The sequence below is a fragment of the Chenopodium quinoa genome, unplaced genomic scaffold, assembly GCF_001683475.1.
Source record: "Chenopodium quinoa cultivar QQ74 unplaced genomic scaffold, ASM168347v1, whole genome shotgun sequence".
Lineage (NCBI taxonomy): Eukaryota > Viridiplantae > Streptophyta > Magnoliopsida > Caryophyllales > Amaranthaceae > Chenopodium > Chenopodium quinoa.
This window is the reverse complement of record NW_018742204.1, coordinates 17,101,168-17,118,819: the sequence shown is the minus strand read 5'-3', so window position 1 is coordinate 17,118,819 and position 17,652 is coordinate 17,101,168. Positions and strand designations below refer to the sequence as shown.

Sequence of the window (17,652 nt, the reverse complement as noted above, 5' to 3'; positions counted from 1 at the left end):
GGGATTCGTGGAACTCACACCACTGATTTTTGTTTTTGCGCTGATACCACTCGGGGAGTGGTCTCGGCTTCCTATAACTCTGCTCTTCCTTCGTCACGCTGTAGATCTTAGCGCGTGAAAGGGCTAACGGAGTATAAGACTCGTATCTGCCTGCGTATGGGGCAGATTTTTCCTTCTTCGGCTCATTGGCCGAAGACTGCTCCGAGGCTTTCGCCTTTCCTTTTGTCTTCTGGCCCTGGCCTTCAAACGGTTACCTTTGCTTCCCATTCCCAGATTGGGGTTGGGATTTTGTTTTGTTCCACTCTTCGGCTCGGATGAATTTATCCGAGGCATTCAGAGCCTCCTCCAAGGTCTGCGGGGTGTGCATGACCATGAAGTCTAAGAACTTTCCGGGCTGAAGGCCGTTCTGCATTGCAAAAACTTCCAGCCCTTGGTCCAGCTGAGAAATTCTGGACGACTCATTGCTGAAGCGAGTCAGATAGTCTCGGAGGCTGAGGGCTTTCAGCCTCCCCTTGCTGCAGACCCATGAGTTCTGCAGTAGTCTTCTCCCAGCGGTTTTCCGTGGAAAACTTGCTCTTAAACTTGGAGGACAGGTCGTCCCACCCGGTGATTGAGCCTTCTTTCACTCCCTTGGAGATCCACGCTTGCGCGACCCCCTTTAGAGTGGTTGGAAAATATTTGCACCAAGTCGCTTCGGACCTGGGGCAAAGATGCATATGAGCCTCGTACGAGGCGATGTGGTCCTTCGGATCCGAAGTCCCATCGTATGTAATGTGCGACGGTATTTTAACCGTAGGCACATGCTCTTCCAGAATCCATTGCTCGAATGGGGAACTGGTGGGTAGCATAACGGCCTTGCCTTTGTTCCTGGCCGAAGGGACTGCGCTCCGCCCTCTTAGAGAGGTAGGAGTGGTTTTCGTCCCTGGCTGGGAAGTTTGGGCCTCAGCTACAGGGAACGAGAGGCGGCTGTGCACACTCGGCTCCCTGCCGCCGAGTCGGTTGAGTACGCTTCGGCGAACATTCTCAGGTCGCTCTCGGTGGGCAGATTCCGGCCGAGAGGCTGAGCTGCTGCTCTTGCGCGTTTCTGGCCGAGAGGTTGAGGATCCTTTGAAAAATTGAGGGTTCTTTTTCCTCTCTCTTTCAGTTCTCCAAGTATCCTCTTCCCACTCCTCCAGCTCCCGGAAGGAGGAAGGCTTCCCCCCATCACGGTCTAGCTTCCTCCGCTGATGCCTGGTATGCGGAGGAGTTCGATCACGAGGTGGAGGCATATTTTTTGCCCTCATTGCCTCCATGAGCACCGCCAGCGCTCTCGCCACTTCCTCCGAGTGAGAGTGGATGGTCAAATGTTGGCTTTGGGGCACTGATTGAGTCATATGATCGGACTGACCTCTGTTAGACCGAGGGGGACTCGGTCTATGATGAGAGTTGTGAATTACGGGAGAAAGGGAATCCTCCCGGTATGATCCTCCCCCCGAACTAGCACCCTTGGAAGAGTTCCGGTCCGGCGAGGGTGATGGTGTAGGAGTTTTAGGCCTTTCGCCCGCTCCTTGTCGTAGGCTTTTGTTCTTGCGGTTCTTAGCCATTGCTACTAAGATGATTGTAAGATGATTTTGATTGGCTTAAAGATTTTTGAAAGTCTTCCCCACAGACGGCGCCAAATTGTTTCGGGTGAAAACAATGGGACCTTGCCGAAGGTCCAAGGTAGTGGATGAAGACTGGGCTCGGTCCAAATGATGTTGGGCCGAGGGTTTCCTGCACAGCAGACACACGTAAACTAGCCTCGGGGGGTTGCCGAGGAAGGCCCCTCCGATGCTAAAGTCAGTACAATGTGTAGAGAGAGAAAGTTATGCAAGAGAATTAATTGCTTGAGGATTTGTGTATATCTTACAAATGTGATATTGATGGCTTTTATACCTTTGCACATATGGGAGAAGTGGGCCTTGGCCCAATTGACTTGCTCTGTGGACTAACCTTGACTTTAGCATAATTGGAGAGTTGAACCTTGACCTTGGGCTTTTAATTGGATCATTTGATGACTTGGCCCAATTGGACTAAATTGGACCCAAACAGGTACTATACTATGGGCTCTTTTGTTGATCAATAAGTATTTTGTTGACTCTTGCTTAAAGATGGGAATAGGTCGTGCCTGCTTGAATACATGCTATGACAGTGGCGAATCTTGGGCCAAAAAATAAGAGGGATCAAGGTTTGATCTCTCAACCTTTTGCACAAAAATAATAATATTTAACCACTATGCCATAACATTTTAATTTTAATTGTTAGACATCACATTACTTATAAGAAACAACTCAAATATGCTCATGGCCTTGGGGGGGGGGGGGGAGGGCTTACTCGCCAAGATCCGCCCTTGTATGTAAGCAAGTTTTAGGGATAAGCGATTTGTGTCAAAAAAGAATCGTAAAGATATAATCATGTCGTAGCAGATTTATGTTGATCTCTTTTATGTTAAGACTCATGCACAACATGTTGTATTTAGGGGTGAACACCGGTCTAGAACCGAACCGAACCGAACCGGGACCGGATTGGACCTGGACCGGATCGGACCTGTTTTAAAGACCTGAAATGGACCTGTTTCAACCGGTCCAAGTCCGGTCCAGACCTGATAATTCAGGTTCGTTTAAGGTTTGGACCTGTTTTCTTTTCTTTCTTTATAAAGGCCTACTTTGGACCTGTTTTGAACTTGTTTTGGACCTGTTTTGAACTTGTTTAGGACCTGTTTTGAACTTGTTTTTGGACCTGTTTCAGCACCTGTTTTTGGACAAACTTTTGACCTTTTTTTTAGTACAAAACATAGTTATCTACTTATTATATACATCAAAACATAGTATAAACCATACTTAACAAGTTACATAAAGTCCAAAATTGATTCTATTCAAAAAAAAAGTCCAAAACTGATTATATTAGTATGCTTGATCCCTTATCTCCCTTCAATCACACACTTCAAACCAACGAGTCTACAAAAATGACTTCATTGTCTACATCACCACATTGCACATCTAAATTAAAACGAAAATAGATTATATTAGATTGTATTAATAACTAATAAGTAATAATAAAAAAAAATAAGTAAAAGTGCTAAATAACATAACTACCTTTCTCGATTTCCTCTAACTCTTTCAAAGTTTCCTCCACATCAATAATTGGCAATCCCTTTGCTCTTAACCAATCTTGTGAACATATAAGGGCTTGAACCATCTTAATACAAAGACAACATTACCAAAGTTAACAAGATAAAATGCATCATGTATTCACTAAGATTGAAAGGGCAGCCAGCAAAAAAGCTACAACAGAACCATTTTTAGCATAAAGAACACAATAATAAAACCAACTGATCATATACTGCAGACCATATAATAATAAAACTGAGCATATGAAAAAAAAAAGATATGTTGCAGACCATATAATAACAGCAGCATATGTTCTGTATTCTGTAAATCAGTATTTTGTGATAAACTGATCATATACTGATAAACTGATATGCAGCCCCAAAGCCTGATTGCTCCCCAAAAGCTTCATCAGTTTCACAAAAGGAAGATTCTGACAGAACAACTTATAGACAGAAGCTTATTAATGGCATGGACATATTAACGAGCACAACTTATAAACATAGACAGAAGCTTATTAAATTTTGCATTCAGTTAATAAGCTTCAACAGAAACAGAACAACCATAAAACCAATCTGACAAGAGTGACAACCATAAAACAGAACAACCATAGTCATCAACAAGGTAACAAAACAGAACCTGATAATAATAATAAAACAGATAACAAAACAGAATTTTACCTTAGGCGTTAGAGAGCTCCGAAATAAATCTAGAGTACGACCTCCCGTACTAAAAGCAGATTCAGAAGCCACTGTAGACAAGGGGACAACTAGAATATCGTGTGCCATGCACTTAAGAACTGGATATCGATGACCATTAATACCCCACCAAGTTAATGCATCTAGTTCTTCTTCCTCCGGCCCTATACGTTCATGTAAAAACCTATCCAACTCGTTCATCACATACCCACTTGTCCCCTCTAATTTTTTGCCACTTTTCTAAGGTTTTTCATGTAATCATCACCCCCTTCTATACCAAAGGCACTATCATCATCAACATCAAAATCAACATCAACATCTATTGGCATTGAATCTCCTTGTTGGCTACTTGGAGAAATAGAAGAAGTGTACATGTTTCTATATTCATCAAATAAAGTGTAAGTGAAATCCTTCACCTCACTGGCAAGCTTTGAATCCTTTTCTTTTCCATGCATATCAATTAGAGACAATTCAACAAGTATGAACTTGCAATGAGGGTCAAGAATAGAAGCAACATAAATAAGCTTGTTCATTTTATTCACATTCCCCCAATACTTATCAAACTTTTGTTTCATTGCAATAGCCATAGCTTGAAAGTTCAAATCCCCACTTTTCTCCCACTTATTCAACATATTATACATGGAAGCAATCTCACTCAAACCTCTATTACTTGTCACATAATGAGAGCCAGAGATACGTTTAGTCAAAATATAGAACCCCTTCAAAAACAAAGTCAATCTTTGTACTTTTTTCCAATCTTCTTCTTCGGGAGGTCTTTCATTATCATTCAAATCCTCTCCATCGGGAAGAGATAACCCACTAAAAACACGCTGAAATTTCAAAGCCGTGTCCAACATTGTGAATGTAGAATTCCAACGAGTGGGGACATCAAAAGACAAGGAAGCTTTAGAATCTATATTTGCTTTTTGCACAAGATCTTTGAACCTAGATATTCTAGCAGGAGAATTCTTCACATGTTTCACGGCATTTCTAACTCTATCAATGCACACACCGTGTTGTTTGATTCCATCCCACACAATTAGATTGTTGATATGAGCCATGCATCTAACATGAAGATTTTTTCCATCATTAATACAACTTGTATTGGTTGAGCTTGAATTCCTTAAATCGGACTTGTTTCACCCCAATTTAAGTCCACCTCTACGTACTCTTGCTTCTATTATTGAGATTATAATTAGGTTAAGGTAGTGGTGAGTGGTGACAATAAAGTGTTACGGAGTATGATTTTTAGGATGATTATTTAGCAAACTTTCAAACTATGATTACGGGCCTGTTCTCATACGTTGAAATTCAGTCCATTTTAGTTCAGGTCAGTTCAGCTCAGCTCAGCTCAGTTCAGTTCAGTTCAGCTCCTAATTTCCTTCCATTCTCTTATAAAATATTCATTTCAGTTCAGCTCAGCTCAGTTCAATTTAGTTCAGTTCAGCTCAGTTCAGTCAATGACAACAGTTCCTACATCGGTCTTCAAACAACTAAAGGGAAGGAAAGGAGATATATGCCCTCTTCAAAAAAAAGTTGCAATAATAGTCATTCTCTAGGTAGTTTAGGTCAAGGAAATTCTTTACTAAAAGATAATTTCAGCAATATATTATAACTTTATAAGTCATATGTGTGTTACTTAAAAATCTTCCCACTTGCAATACGCTTAGTATTTTAATATGGAGTATACATGTATCACCAATAACAGTCATGGACAAAATTTTGAAAATTATATGTGGTATATAAATCATCGAGACTAACAAAATTTTTAAGTGATATGAAAAAACATGTTGAAATACATCTATATACATAGTATAAGATTCCATATTGTTATGTTTTTCTTCTTCTTATAAATAGTATATAAATAATCAATACTAGTAACGTTTTTAAAATTTGACCACATAATAAACAATCAAACGGAAGATAAAAACGATATAATATTTTAATTTTTCAAAGGATATTTAATATGTTCTAATCTTATATTTGCGAACATATATATTAATATATGTTCGCAAATATAATATATATGTTCGCAAATATAAGTTAAGTTTAGCGAAATTAAACTGAAAACGATAAATTATCTTGAGGCTTAAATACTCAAAATCATTCAATTACATGTCATGAATGATAACAAATACTCCGTAGATATTTCCACATGAGGCATCAACTAGCTTTTAGGAGTAAGATCGAATAAAATCATCAATTAGCCCATGCAACTTGATATTCGATGAGGCTAAAGGAATTCCATTGAGGTTGAACCATGCTCTTGTGGTCACTCCAATAATTGTACGAGTAAGACGATATTACATGATTAGTCTTTCCACATTATATCACAATGGAAACGTACGTCATTATTTAAAAAGTAATTATAATAATAACATTTTCATTTTACCTCATACCAAGTATTGTTTATCATAATGTATTCCGTAATTTAAAATGTAATGCACCTTTGCACACAATTTGAAAAAATAATCTAATTTTTTTTTACTAAGTATTAAATTAGGGTGCTAACGCTCGAGGTAAGCACATCATAGTCAGTACTATATTAGATTAAAAGACAATTTGGTTTCAAAACAAGATTAAGAGAACATTTTCATTAATGAAGATAAAAGCATTATTTATAAGAGTTATCTTAAAAAAAAATTTAAAAATTAGGGATGATAGGTATCTTAATTGAATCCGTCAAACCATTAGATCAAGTAAGTTATATTTGAAAAAATAAAATTACTACATGCTTCAATTAAGAACAAGCTAAGCTAAGCATGCTTGATAGAGGCATTAGGCATATATACTTTCATAAACTAATATCGCAGTAATACTTCTCTCTTTTCTCTCCTCTCTTTAGGGTTTCAATTTTCTTGGTCGTTTAGGCCGGAAATAGTCTAATTTTCGGAAGAAATTAGACTATTTCCGACCCCTTTTCTTCAATTTAATTTGCTTTTTTGTTATTTGATTTGTTTTGCTTTGTTTTGTTCTCTCCGTTTGTGAGAGTCTGTCCCAATTTTTTTTGGGTTTTTCCCAATTTTTTGGGATTTTGATTCTCATCTATGGATGAGAATTTTATTTTTAGGGTTTTAATAATAATTGAGAAGGTGATTTGGCCGGATTCATATGGGTTTAGGGTTCGTCATCAACTCTATGATCAAAACATCAGCGCAGATTGCGAAGGTCTCTACTTGAAAAGATGCAAAGACATCGAAAATCACTACTCGCGTCAAGTTTGAAGCGGTGGAGTGTGAGCTATACCCGATATGCAAAATAGTTATGATTTCGATTGTAAAAGTTATGTTATTTTCTCTAGATCTGTGGTTTACAAATCTTTATTATTGTTGTAGATGCCGTATGACTATTTATTAATGATAATATTCTTCTTCTTGTAAAAAAAAAAAAAAAAAAAAAAAAAACTAATATCGCAGTAGAAAATCAAATGAATGAGAATAAAAATGTAAAACTATAAAGTATAAATGAGGTTTACTTATTTTTGGATAATGAAATGGAAGTGACAAAGTAGAAAAGTATAACAAAATATTATAAAAATAATATTTACAATTCAACTTCTACATCTAATGATTGAATGAATTGTGCATGTCAATATAAAATTTAAATTACTAAAGGATAAAGATATCAAAGGGTTGGCGTAGAAGCTAAAACCATTAGAAAAAATCAATTTTCTTGTTACAAAAATCATATGGAATATATGATATTTACTAGTTATTTTCTATGAATCTAAAATATTTTTTGGTCAAACTCACCCCGAAATAAAAATAAGGTATGTCGGTGTCCCAAAAAAAAAAAACAATAATTATAATAGTTCAACAAAGACAAAAATCAAGTAGGCGAAGTTGGATAATCTTGACATATTCATAATGTGGTAGTCAACTACTGTATTATACTTCTACTTAGCAAAACGTACTAGCACAAACATGCAAATATGCAATTAAAACTAAATAAAACTCAGGAGAGATGACATAACTTCAAAAGGAGTAATAGAAACTGGCAAATTGCTTCAAAACTCGGGCATTCCCAATTACGGAGTACTCCGTCCAAAATACACTCACTCTCAAAGTCTCAAATTCTCAAATTTTTGCCACTAGGCATAAAACCTTTACCTCCCCTCTACTCCCAAATGCCTTGTCCATAGATACTAGATTAAAAAAATCGTAAAGATTGAGATCTAGTCAAGATAGGTCTCCATATAATAATAATAATAATAATAATAATAATAATAATAATAATAATAACTACTGAAGCTTTTTGATAATTTCCATTTTTCTGACAAACTTTGCATTCCTCTAAATCATCCTTTATTTTATTTTTTTTGAAAATTACCCATAACCCAATTCAATAAATGACAATAAAATATATTTTTTTCCCCATAATTCTCATTACTTAATACAAGTATATTTACAGGTGTAAACAACAATCTTTGACAAATGCGTTTAATGCTTACACCATAAATAAAAGTTAGGATTTGTTCTCTTTAGCTTAACTTCAGTTTAGTTCAGTTCCTAATTTTCTTATCTCATAAACAATTCAGTTCAGTTTAGTTCGACTCACTTCAGTAAATCGAAACAGACCCTTAGTTAAACGACGTTTTTCTTTCATTAAAAATAATTTCAGTTGAATAAAAAAATCAGTAACTTTAGAGAAGAAAATACTGAGAAATCAATAAAAATAACTTCAATTCAACAAAAATAATTTCAGTTAGTCCATTAAAAAAATAATACTTCCTCTATATTTTTATACTTAGCTTGTAACACTTCTGTTTAATTTTCACGCTTGCTAATGCATTAATATCTTTAATTACCAATACGTAAAAATTATAAACATATGATATTAAAATAGTATAAGTCGAGACGAATTTAATAAGGTCTCACATGATTATAGTTTTGCTTAACTATAAATCATCAAAACTAGTCAAAGTGGAACATATGAATAGTGCAAAAGTCAAACTATTACAGGTCTACAAAAACAGAGGAAGTGTAAGTTAGGAAAAAGTTATTTAAGTTCAGTAAAATATTCCAATCAATTCAACAAAAATAAGGTGAAGTTACTCGTATAATCGATCAACAATCGCCTTCATAAAACCTTTCATCTAAAGCACTAGAAAAAATCGGCTTGAAATCCATTGATGCATAGTCATTAGGGTATGGTGGATACTTATGCAATCCTCTATATACTTATGGTGATTATGTAATAACCTTATGTCTTCAATTCTCGCCTAACCAACAAAGAAAGAAATTAAACACAATAAAAAAGAGATAGATATAAAAATACTAATGGAAGCCCCTATAAAGATTCACAACTAAGACCAGGAAGAAAAAGAGATGATACAGATGGAGAGAAAACAAAGAATAGTAGAAAATCTTCTCACACACACACAACTACACAAGTGATGTAATAACCATTCAAGGAAGAAATCCTATAAGGAAACTAAAAGCCCTCTCAGAAAAGAAACCCTAGAGAACGACAAATTAAAGTTTGTTAATCTTCAAGACCACTAAATTTGAACTCGAACTAAGTTAATTTATTGAAAAGCTAATATGATGAACTTGTGAGACCCTTAATGGCCCAATTTGAAATTCATCCCACCTAATTTAATTATTATTCAACCCAAAATTAGCCCAAACACGAACTTATACACCACTTACCTACCTAGCTACCTCTAACATGATTTAGCACTATGGGAACTTGAACTTGATATAGATTGATCAACAACTTCTACACTCTTCTTCGTAATTGATAATGATCCAATTCAAACTTGATTATGCCTATAATAGTAACCTAACTTGAACGGAGTTGAACCTAACCTAAGCTCAAGAAGGACCTAGTTTGAAGTTTATATATAATATCCTACTCAAATTTGAATTACCAATCATAAATCTGACTCGGTATAAATTCAATTCAAATTACAACCTAACTTGAACTAAACCTTATTGACATTTGAAAGGGTAAATGACTCGATTTAATTTGAATTGAACTTGAATTTATCCAAACATAAACCTCGAATTATGACCAAACCTACATCTGGCCAAAACTGATATATGTATCTGAATATTATTCTTAATTGACACTTATTATCTCTCGTCGTAAAGAAATCCCTACCCCCAAGCAATCTCATTTGGTAGGACTTCAAACCTCTAAATTCTAAGGTAAAGACAACATTTTGTTAATATGAATAATTTTTATTGACTCATGCGACCCTGAAACAAAAATTAACAAAACCAAACATCTAAAATACGAGCATACTCTTCATTTTACGAATGATCTAACTTTACATCTAAGGTAAAGACAAACACATGATGTGATTATGATATCAACATTATTCAATGGCATTTTTGTCCAAGTTTAATTTTTGATTAATTGAAAATCATTAGTAGTACTAATTATAAGTATTTTTTGTTATGAAGATTTATGAGTGTTCGTTTTTCATTTTTATAATGTCGTTGTCAGCTGAAATTTTTGCTTGAGTGGGCCCCACAATACCGTGTGTAAACACAGCCAATAGCCGCGCTTTCGAGAGAGAGAAGATCTAGAGAGAATGTTAACGGCAAAGTGACCAAGTCTTATACTTCCCCTTCTTTTTTGGTTTATTTTTGTAACTCTTTTAGAAAATCATTACTGTAATTGTTCACTTTCACGTTGATAGTTACCCAGCAACAAAAGGTTAGCTTTTCATAAATTCTTTCGTTTTTTTCTTTTTTCTCATTCATTTACATTCAAAATTGTGATGCACAGTTGAGGTTTGAATTCAGATACTATTGGAATACTTGGAAGTTTCTGAATTAAATTAGTCATTTTCAGAGAATTATCAACTGGGTTTGCTTCAAAAGTCTGTTCTTGATCTGGGGTTTTCTCAATTTCATTCATAGACTCAAAGTTCATCTTAATTTTAAGTTTGTGATCTGGGTTTTGTGTGTAATTGATCTGGGTTTTGCTGGTTTTGTGCAATTTGATCTGGGTTTTGTCAGAATTTTACTGGGTATATCATAATTTCTGTGATTATCTTCAATCTGAGAATTTTTTTTGGAGGGAATTGGTAAATGTTTATCTTGTTCAGTTGTTATAGCAATTGATACAAGTACCAGCTGTGCAAATTTGGTGGTTGAGAAATTTGTGTTGTTATTGTGTGAAATTAAGGGTTTTGTTGAGACTTGCGAAGTTGAAATTGCTGAATTTTGTTGATATAGAAGATTTATTGAACAATTTCTGAGTTACCTCAAATTTATCAAATTTAGGTTTGAAAATGATGTTTATGTAGATATGATTAGCTGTTAGATGGCGACAGTATCGCCATCTCCTGATTCTGCACCTTCTGGTGTACCACCAGTTTCATCTAACCCACCACCATCACCATTGCCTGTAACACCACCACCACAGCCTTCAACAACACCACCTCCTCTTGCACAACCCACTGCTAATCCACCGGATCCTTCGACGCCTTCACCTCCGTCTACGGTGCCAAATGCTTCACCCCCTAGCAATCTAGGAACTCCAGTTGTTACATCACCACCTGTAGAGTCACCTCCCCCACCTACTGCTAGTGCACCACCCCCTGCTACACCTGTATCCCCTCCTCCAGCTCCCTCCACTGCTTCCCCACCACCGGTCCCCAGTGTTTCACCACCTACACCAACAACTAATCCCCCAGTAAATGCACCTCCACCTGCAGTAGTTACACCTCCTTCGCCACCTGCCAACCCGCCTACTGGTTCACCTCCATCACCCCCATCATCTACCCCACCTACAAGTTCTCCCTCACCACCTACAACTTCTCCCCCAACAAGTTCTCCAACCCCACCAGCAGCAAACCCACCAAGTAATCCTCCCCCTCCACCGCCAACGTCAAACCCCCCTGACGGGTCTCCACCTCCACCAGCATCGAACCCACCAAAAACTTCACCTCCTCCAGAAGCACCAACTTCTCCTGTAAATCCAACACCACCATCATCACAGCCTCCTCGAAGCCCTCCTTCTCCACCTGCTGCATCTCCTCCAAAGAGTTCAACTCCACCCTCTGGAGATGCCCCACCTCCATCTGATCCTAACCCAGCTTCTCCACCATCTACAAAACCAGGTGCACCTCCTGGATTGCGACTTTCTCCGCCGCCCCCAGGCTTAGTCCCACCGACTTCTAGTTTACCGGGGAATAGACCAGGTTCTGGTTCAACTGAAACTGCAAATAATGCTCCCAGTAATGGGGGGATTGGTATGGGAGGAGCTGTTGCTATTGGTGTAGTAGTTGGCCTTCTAATGCTTGGACTCATTGGTTTGGTTGGTGTGTGGATCTTTAAGCGAAACAAAAAGTCTTCTGGACCTTATGATGGGCATGTCATTCCTGCCTCAATTGGCTCTTCTCCACGATCAGGTAATATTTTTGCTCCTTTGCTGTGGCTGAAGAATGTTGATTACTGATAACTGTTTTCACTTTTCTGTTAATCTGATTTCATTCCAGTTCTTATTTTCCGTTTGATCAATATACTTTTTTAAGAAACTTTTGGCTGAAACCCTTTCAATGTCTCTCTAATACATTATTTCATTATGTGTCATTTACTTTTTCCTGGTGAGAACTTTTAAGTTGTGAATATATGCGGAGTTAATGTTAAGAGAATGCTACTAATATAATTTTGAAAGAAGTAACTCATTGCGAAAACTTCTTGCTCTTTTGATTAAAGGGTCTTGATATAACATTTCATCCCAAGTTGTACCAACTACCTAGCGTCAACTAATGCCCCAAAAGAATGTACTTTTCTTTCAGCAAAGTTTTACAAATGATAAGGTACCCCTACCAACAAAGTTCTACTGTCTTATCTGGTAATCCTTTATGCAGTGTTGTCTATCAATATGATACTCTCTGAAGATAACTTAGTTAAAGAAATTCATCAATATGGTGTATGAAGGTTTGGAAGCTTGTGAACGTGTCTATATAATGTTGATAATTAAATAGGTTGTAAAACTGGGTGAATTGGTGTAAAATATCGTGTTAATATGACTCAGATGACTACTTTATTGGTTACAGATGGAAAACTGTTAGTGACGACAGAGTATCCAGGTTCAAATTTTGGAGGCTCTGGTAGTGAAACACCCACTGATTATGGTGGATATGGCCATTCAAGGTCCTGGTTTACTTATCAAGAGTTGTATGATGCTACCAGTGGATTTTCTGATGAGAAACTTCTAGGTGAAGGTGGGTTTGGTCGTGTATATAAAGGACTTCTATCAGATGGCAGAGTGATAGCTGTGAAGCAGCTTAAAGTTGGTGGTGGACAAGGGGAGCGTGAATTTAAAGCAGAAGTGGAAATAATTAGTCGCATACATCATAGGCATTTGGTTTCTCTTGTTGGGTACTGCATTTTAGAGAATAAAAGGCTGCTTGTTTATGAATATGTACCTAACAACACACTCCATTATCATCTTCATTGTAAAGGTTTGCTCCTTATAGCTCTGCTTTGTTTTTTTTGCACCTTGTTATAGTGCTTGTAGATTTTTTTAATGAATGCCCTTATCTTGGCAGGAGATGAAAGGCCAGTTTTGGACTGGGCAACACGCATTAAAATTGCCGTGGGCGCTGCTCGCGGTATTACGTATCTTCATGAAGATTGTGAGTGTTACTCTTTGCTTTACAATTCTACTATAAATGCGTACATATATGTCTCACAATTATCTACAAAAAACATTTACTGGTTAACTGAGAATGCATTTGTGTTTCTCAAGTGCTGCAACTTTCTGCAAAAGAAGAGGGAGTCATAACCCTGGGTATAATACATCCAGAGCATATATGCAGTAGATCTAATATTAAGACTGAGTCCAAATTTTGGACACTAGATTTCTCCTTTTCCCTTCTCAGCAGCTCATATATAATTTGTTATGGCTAGAATGTCTTAAAATATCAAAGCCATGTGCAGATTTTAGGCAATGTTGGAGTTCCTTCATGTCTACTAGTCATATGCTCATACCCAGTCTAATTTGAAAAATTATAAAAGAGGAGAATGTGTAGCTGAAGGATTCTAAAATTTAGCACGCAGCCGACGCAGGACAATTACACAAAAGTGTCCACGTAGATTCATCCCTAATCACCTTATAAATCACTCACCAGCAGGCGGTCAGGTCTCAACCTTAGCAGTATGCCTATACCTTATCTTTAGTGTCTGCTGGTGACAACTGCTAACATGCTTGGCTTTCACTAAACTTACTGCTAGCCAGAGTTAGGATATGAGGAGCGTGCCCTGGATGACTGGATGGTGCTTCTTCTTCTTCCTTTTTTTTTTCATCGCTGCAATGTCATGTTAGATCACATTTATCCATTAGGTTGTATATTCCTGCATTATCACCATATATATTTTCATTACATGATCGTATATCTTTCTGTAAACCAATTTGCTTCATTGGTACTTAATGTTATATTAGTGTCATGACCCTCTGCTTAAGAGTCCATTAATTTTGTTCCATAGTTAAATGGAAGCATAGTCATAGTCTTGTAGAAATAAACTCTTAGACATATGTTGACCATTATCTATCCTTTCTCCATTGTCAACTTGATTTAGGCTTTTATATATTTTAAGACTGATACTTGACATGGTCCTTTACTTCTACTTGTTTTAGACAATCACTGATGGCTTCTTGTAATGTTCTTGCCCTAAATTTGTCTTCTTATACACTTCATTCTCTTTAATTTACTGTTTTTTTTTTTTTTTCGTGCCAGGTCATCCACGAATAATTCATAGAGATATTAAATCGACAAATATTCTATTAGATAATAACTATGAATCTCGGGTATGCAGTTTGCTCACAAGGCTTTTAGTCCTCAATTTCTTTCCTTTATATACCTTTTGGGTTAAGTGGTCTATTATTTTTCAGGTTGCAGATTTTGGACTTGCAAAATTGGCAATGGATGCAGAGACACATGTTAGCACTCGCGTAATGGGAACATTTGGGTAGGTATTAGTTAGAATGGTTGCCTTTATAGGTATATCTACCAAGTGAATATCTAATTAGGTGATAACATGTTCTTTGCTTAACATACCTGGTTGGTGCTGTCTGATTTCAGATACATGGCTCCTGAATATGCTACATCTGGTAAGTTGACTGAGAAATCAGATGTGTATTCTTTCGGGGTCGTCCTTCTAGAGCTTATCACTGGTCGCAAGCCTGTGGACGAGACGCAACCTTTGGGAGATGAAAGTCTAGTTGAATGGGTATGTATCTTGCCATTAGTCAGATTAACCTTTCATTGTGTAGTCCTGGCAAGAAATGGGGCATTGTTTGATTTCTTTGTATCATAAGCTTGAGGGGGGGTGCGCTGGGGGGGGGGGGGACATCTTTGTAGGGTTTGTATAAGAAAAAATAATCTTTTTGTTCTTTTATTCTCAGATAGTGTGAAACTGTGAAATATACATGACCGAACACAACTGAATTTACTTTTGCAAAAATAAAAATAAATGAAGAGGGTCTGCATGGATGGAAGAAAAATAGAAACAACCACCACCTAGTATGACTCCAGCTAGTGAAGGTTGTGGTGTATGCTGTCTTGTTCCTAACTATTTGAGATAGTGTTTGCATCTAAAAGACTTATAAGCCTTTTCAAAGAAGAGAGGTAGTATGAGAGTGAGGGATAGCTCAAGTGGTTAGAGCTTCCCTCCCGATTTCAAGAGATCTTGGGATCGAATCTCACCCCCGCCCTTGTGGCTCTCTAAACACCAAAAAAAAAAAGAAGAGAGGTAGTATGGAAGAAGTATTAAGTATATTATCATATATTTTAGCATAGATGGAAGAAAAATAGAAACAACCACCACCTAGTATGATGACTCCAGCTAGTGAAGGTTGTGGTGTATGCTGTCTTGTTCCTAACTATTTGAGATAGTGTTTGCATCTAAAAGACTTATAAGCCTTTTCAAAGAAGAGAAGGTAGTATGGAAGAAGTATTAAGTATATCATCATATATTTTAGCATAGTTGTCAATTTGCAATAGATGGAAAAAGCAAATTACTGCCTGTCTTTTTAGTTGTTCTGCTCTTTCCTATTTGGGATGTCGTGAAATAGTTCCATTTCGCTATTTGGTGTAAATTTATGGCTTAAATTATACACATGCTCTCTTTGCTCCTTTCCCCTCTTTATTTTTTTCTGACCTCCAAAATTTTGCCTTAATATCACAGGGGCTAAACTGTAATAAATTATCCTTTTCCTCATTTGTTATCTTCTTGCTATATGAAATGTGATCATAAGTCATTAAATGTTTTGATAGTAGTGATTTGGCATGATTTTCATGCTTCCTATGGGGTTCTTCCCCAATTTGGTGTGGTAATTTATATTTGATAAACCATTCCAATTCCAAAGTAATATTTTAGTCATTCTGAATCAAATAATTTTGCCATTTCAGGCACGGCCTTTGCTTGTTCATGCACTTGAGACGGGAGAACTTGACGGTCTGGTAGATCAACGTCTTGAACAGAACTATATTGAGAGTGAGATGCTTAGAATGATTGAGGCTGCTGCAGCTTGTGTGAGGCATTCATCTGTAAAGAGACCAAGAATGGGACTGGTAATTGACATTAATTTTGTTTTTACTGCTATTAGCCTAGTATGGAGAGAGTAGAAGTAATACAGATGGTCACTCTCTTGTTCTACAGGTTCTCAGAGCTCTTAGCATGTCCGACTCTGGAGATCTGTCAAATGGGCTGAGGGTGGGTGAAAGTCAGCTCTACGATTCTGCTCAACAATCTGCTGAAATTAGATGGTTTCGGAGAATGGCATTTGGTGGTGGTAGTCAAGATAGTAGTGATTTTTTCAGTAATCCCAGCCAGAATTTTGGGTACTCAGGCCAGAGCAGGCAGAATGTTGATCGTTCAACTCCGCATGATCATAATCGAAATTCTCAGAATGTGGGCTTTCCTAACCAAAGTGGAAATAATGTTAACGTTTTGGCTGATCATCATTCAAGCCAACACAATCAGCATAATAGAAATCTGAGTGGAAATAATGTCAACTTTTCAGCCGAGCGTCATTCAAGCCAAATCAATCAGAGCAATAGGAATTCCAGTGGAAATAATCTCGACTTTTTGGCAGATCGTTATTCAAGCCAACACAATCAGGGTAACAGAAACCCAAGTGGAAATTATGGTTACTTTTCATCCGAGGGTCATTCAAGCCAACACAATCAGGGTAATAGGAATCCGAATTTTTATAGGGAAGACAGCGTGAACCGGATGACAAGCTTATAAGGGGTGAATTCATCTCAAGGCGGTTGAAATTCGATATGATTGTTGGAAGGCTAGGCTCCGCTATGGAACATGTAGCTATGCTCTTTGCTGCATATTTTGCACAGAAATTTTGCATTTTCTCCATCATTCTTTATCATTGTAAGTATTACAGGTACAAAGATTTTGTTTAGCAAAATTTTTTACACTTTGGATGAAGGTGCTCTTTTTTTTTCATCCTACTCCCTATTTGGTCACAACTCCCTTTATCTAGAAATAATAGTCATGCACATAAGAAGTATGCTATATTAGGATTTTCGGAATAAGCTCACACTATCAATTTTGTGATTGATTTTACCCTTATACCTTCTTACTAAGATTGCGTTATAGGGAAGTACGAGAAGGGGTTTTTTGTGTATATAAGGTGTTGGGACAATGTAAGTTATGTAACTATTATTTCAGAACAGAGAGAGTATGTTGGTGCCGTTTTTGAAGTCTCTTGTTCGGTCTATATTTTGGTAATTGTACCTCTTGCTTAAGGATGCAATAAATTGTCGCGCAAGGTCAAGCCACCTTGATAATATATAGCACATGTATAAGTTCAGTAGCTCAGTAATTTGGCTAGCTTCATTCCAT

The 17,652-nt window shown here is 37.1% G+C and overlaps 1 protein-coding gene across 3 annotated transcripts; it reads left to right on the top strand.

The window, feature by feature from the left end:
• Positions 1-10,277: 10,277 nt before the first annotated feature.
• Positions 10,278-17,599, top strand: LOC110720529 (proline-rich receptor-like protein kinase PERK8). 3 transcript variants are annotated; one of them, XM_021899578.1, is made up of 9 exons: positions 10,278-10,489; positions 11,085-12,191; positions 12,843-13,250; positions 13,338-13,424; positions 14,526-14,596; positions 14,681-14,757; positions 14,871-15,018; positions 16,200-16,361; positions 16,450-17,599. In XM_021899578.1, the coding sequence occupies exons 2-9, from the start codon at positions 11,102-11,104 to the stop codon at positions 17,038-17,040; spliced, it is 2,634 nt and encodes an 877-aa protein (XP_021755270.1). In that variant the 5' UTR covers positions 10,278-10,489; positions 11,085-11,101; the 3' UTR covers positions 17,041-17,599. The 3 variants fall into 3 exon arrangements, with proteins under 3 accessions (XP_021755270.1, XP_021755267.1, XP_021755262.1); XM_021899575.1 differs by having other exon boundaries at positions 11,062-12,191; XM_021899570.1 differs by having other exon boundaries at positions 10,279-12,191.
• Positions 17,600-17,652: the final 53 nt, after the last annotated feature.

What these genes read in the sequence shown, in the direction of transcription:
- LOC110720529 (XM_021899578.1), top strand. Translation starts at nt 11,102, where the DNA reads ATGGCGACAGTATCGCCATCTCCTGATTCTGCACCTTCTGGTGTACCA. An exon ending in TACGTATCTTCATGAAGATT is followed by an intron (nt 13,425 to 14,525) that starts GTGAGTGTTACT and finishes TTTTCGTGCCAG; the next exon opens with GTCATCCACGAATAATTCAT. An exon ending in AGAGACCAAGAATGGGACTG is followed by an intron (nt 16,362 to 16,449) that starts GTAATTGACATT and finishes CTTGTTCTACAG; the next exon opens with GTTCTCAGAGCTCTTAGCAT.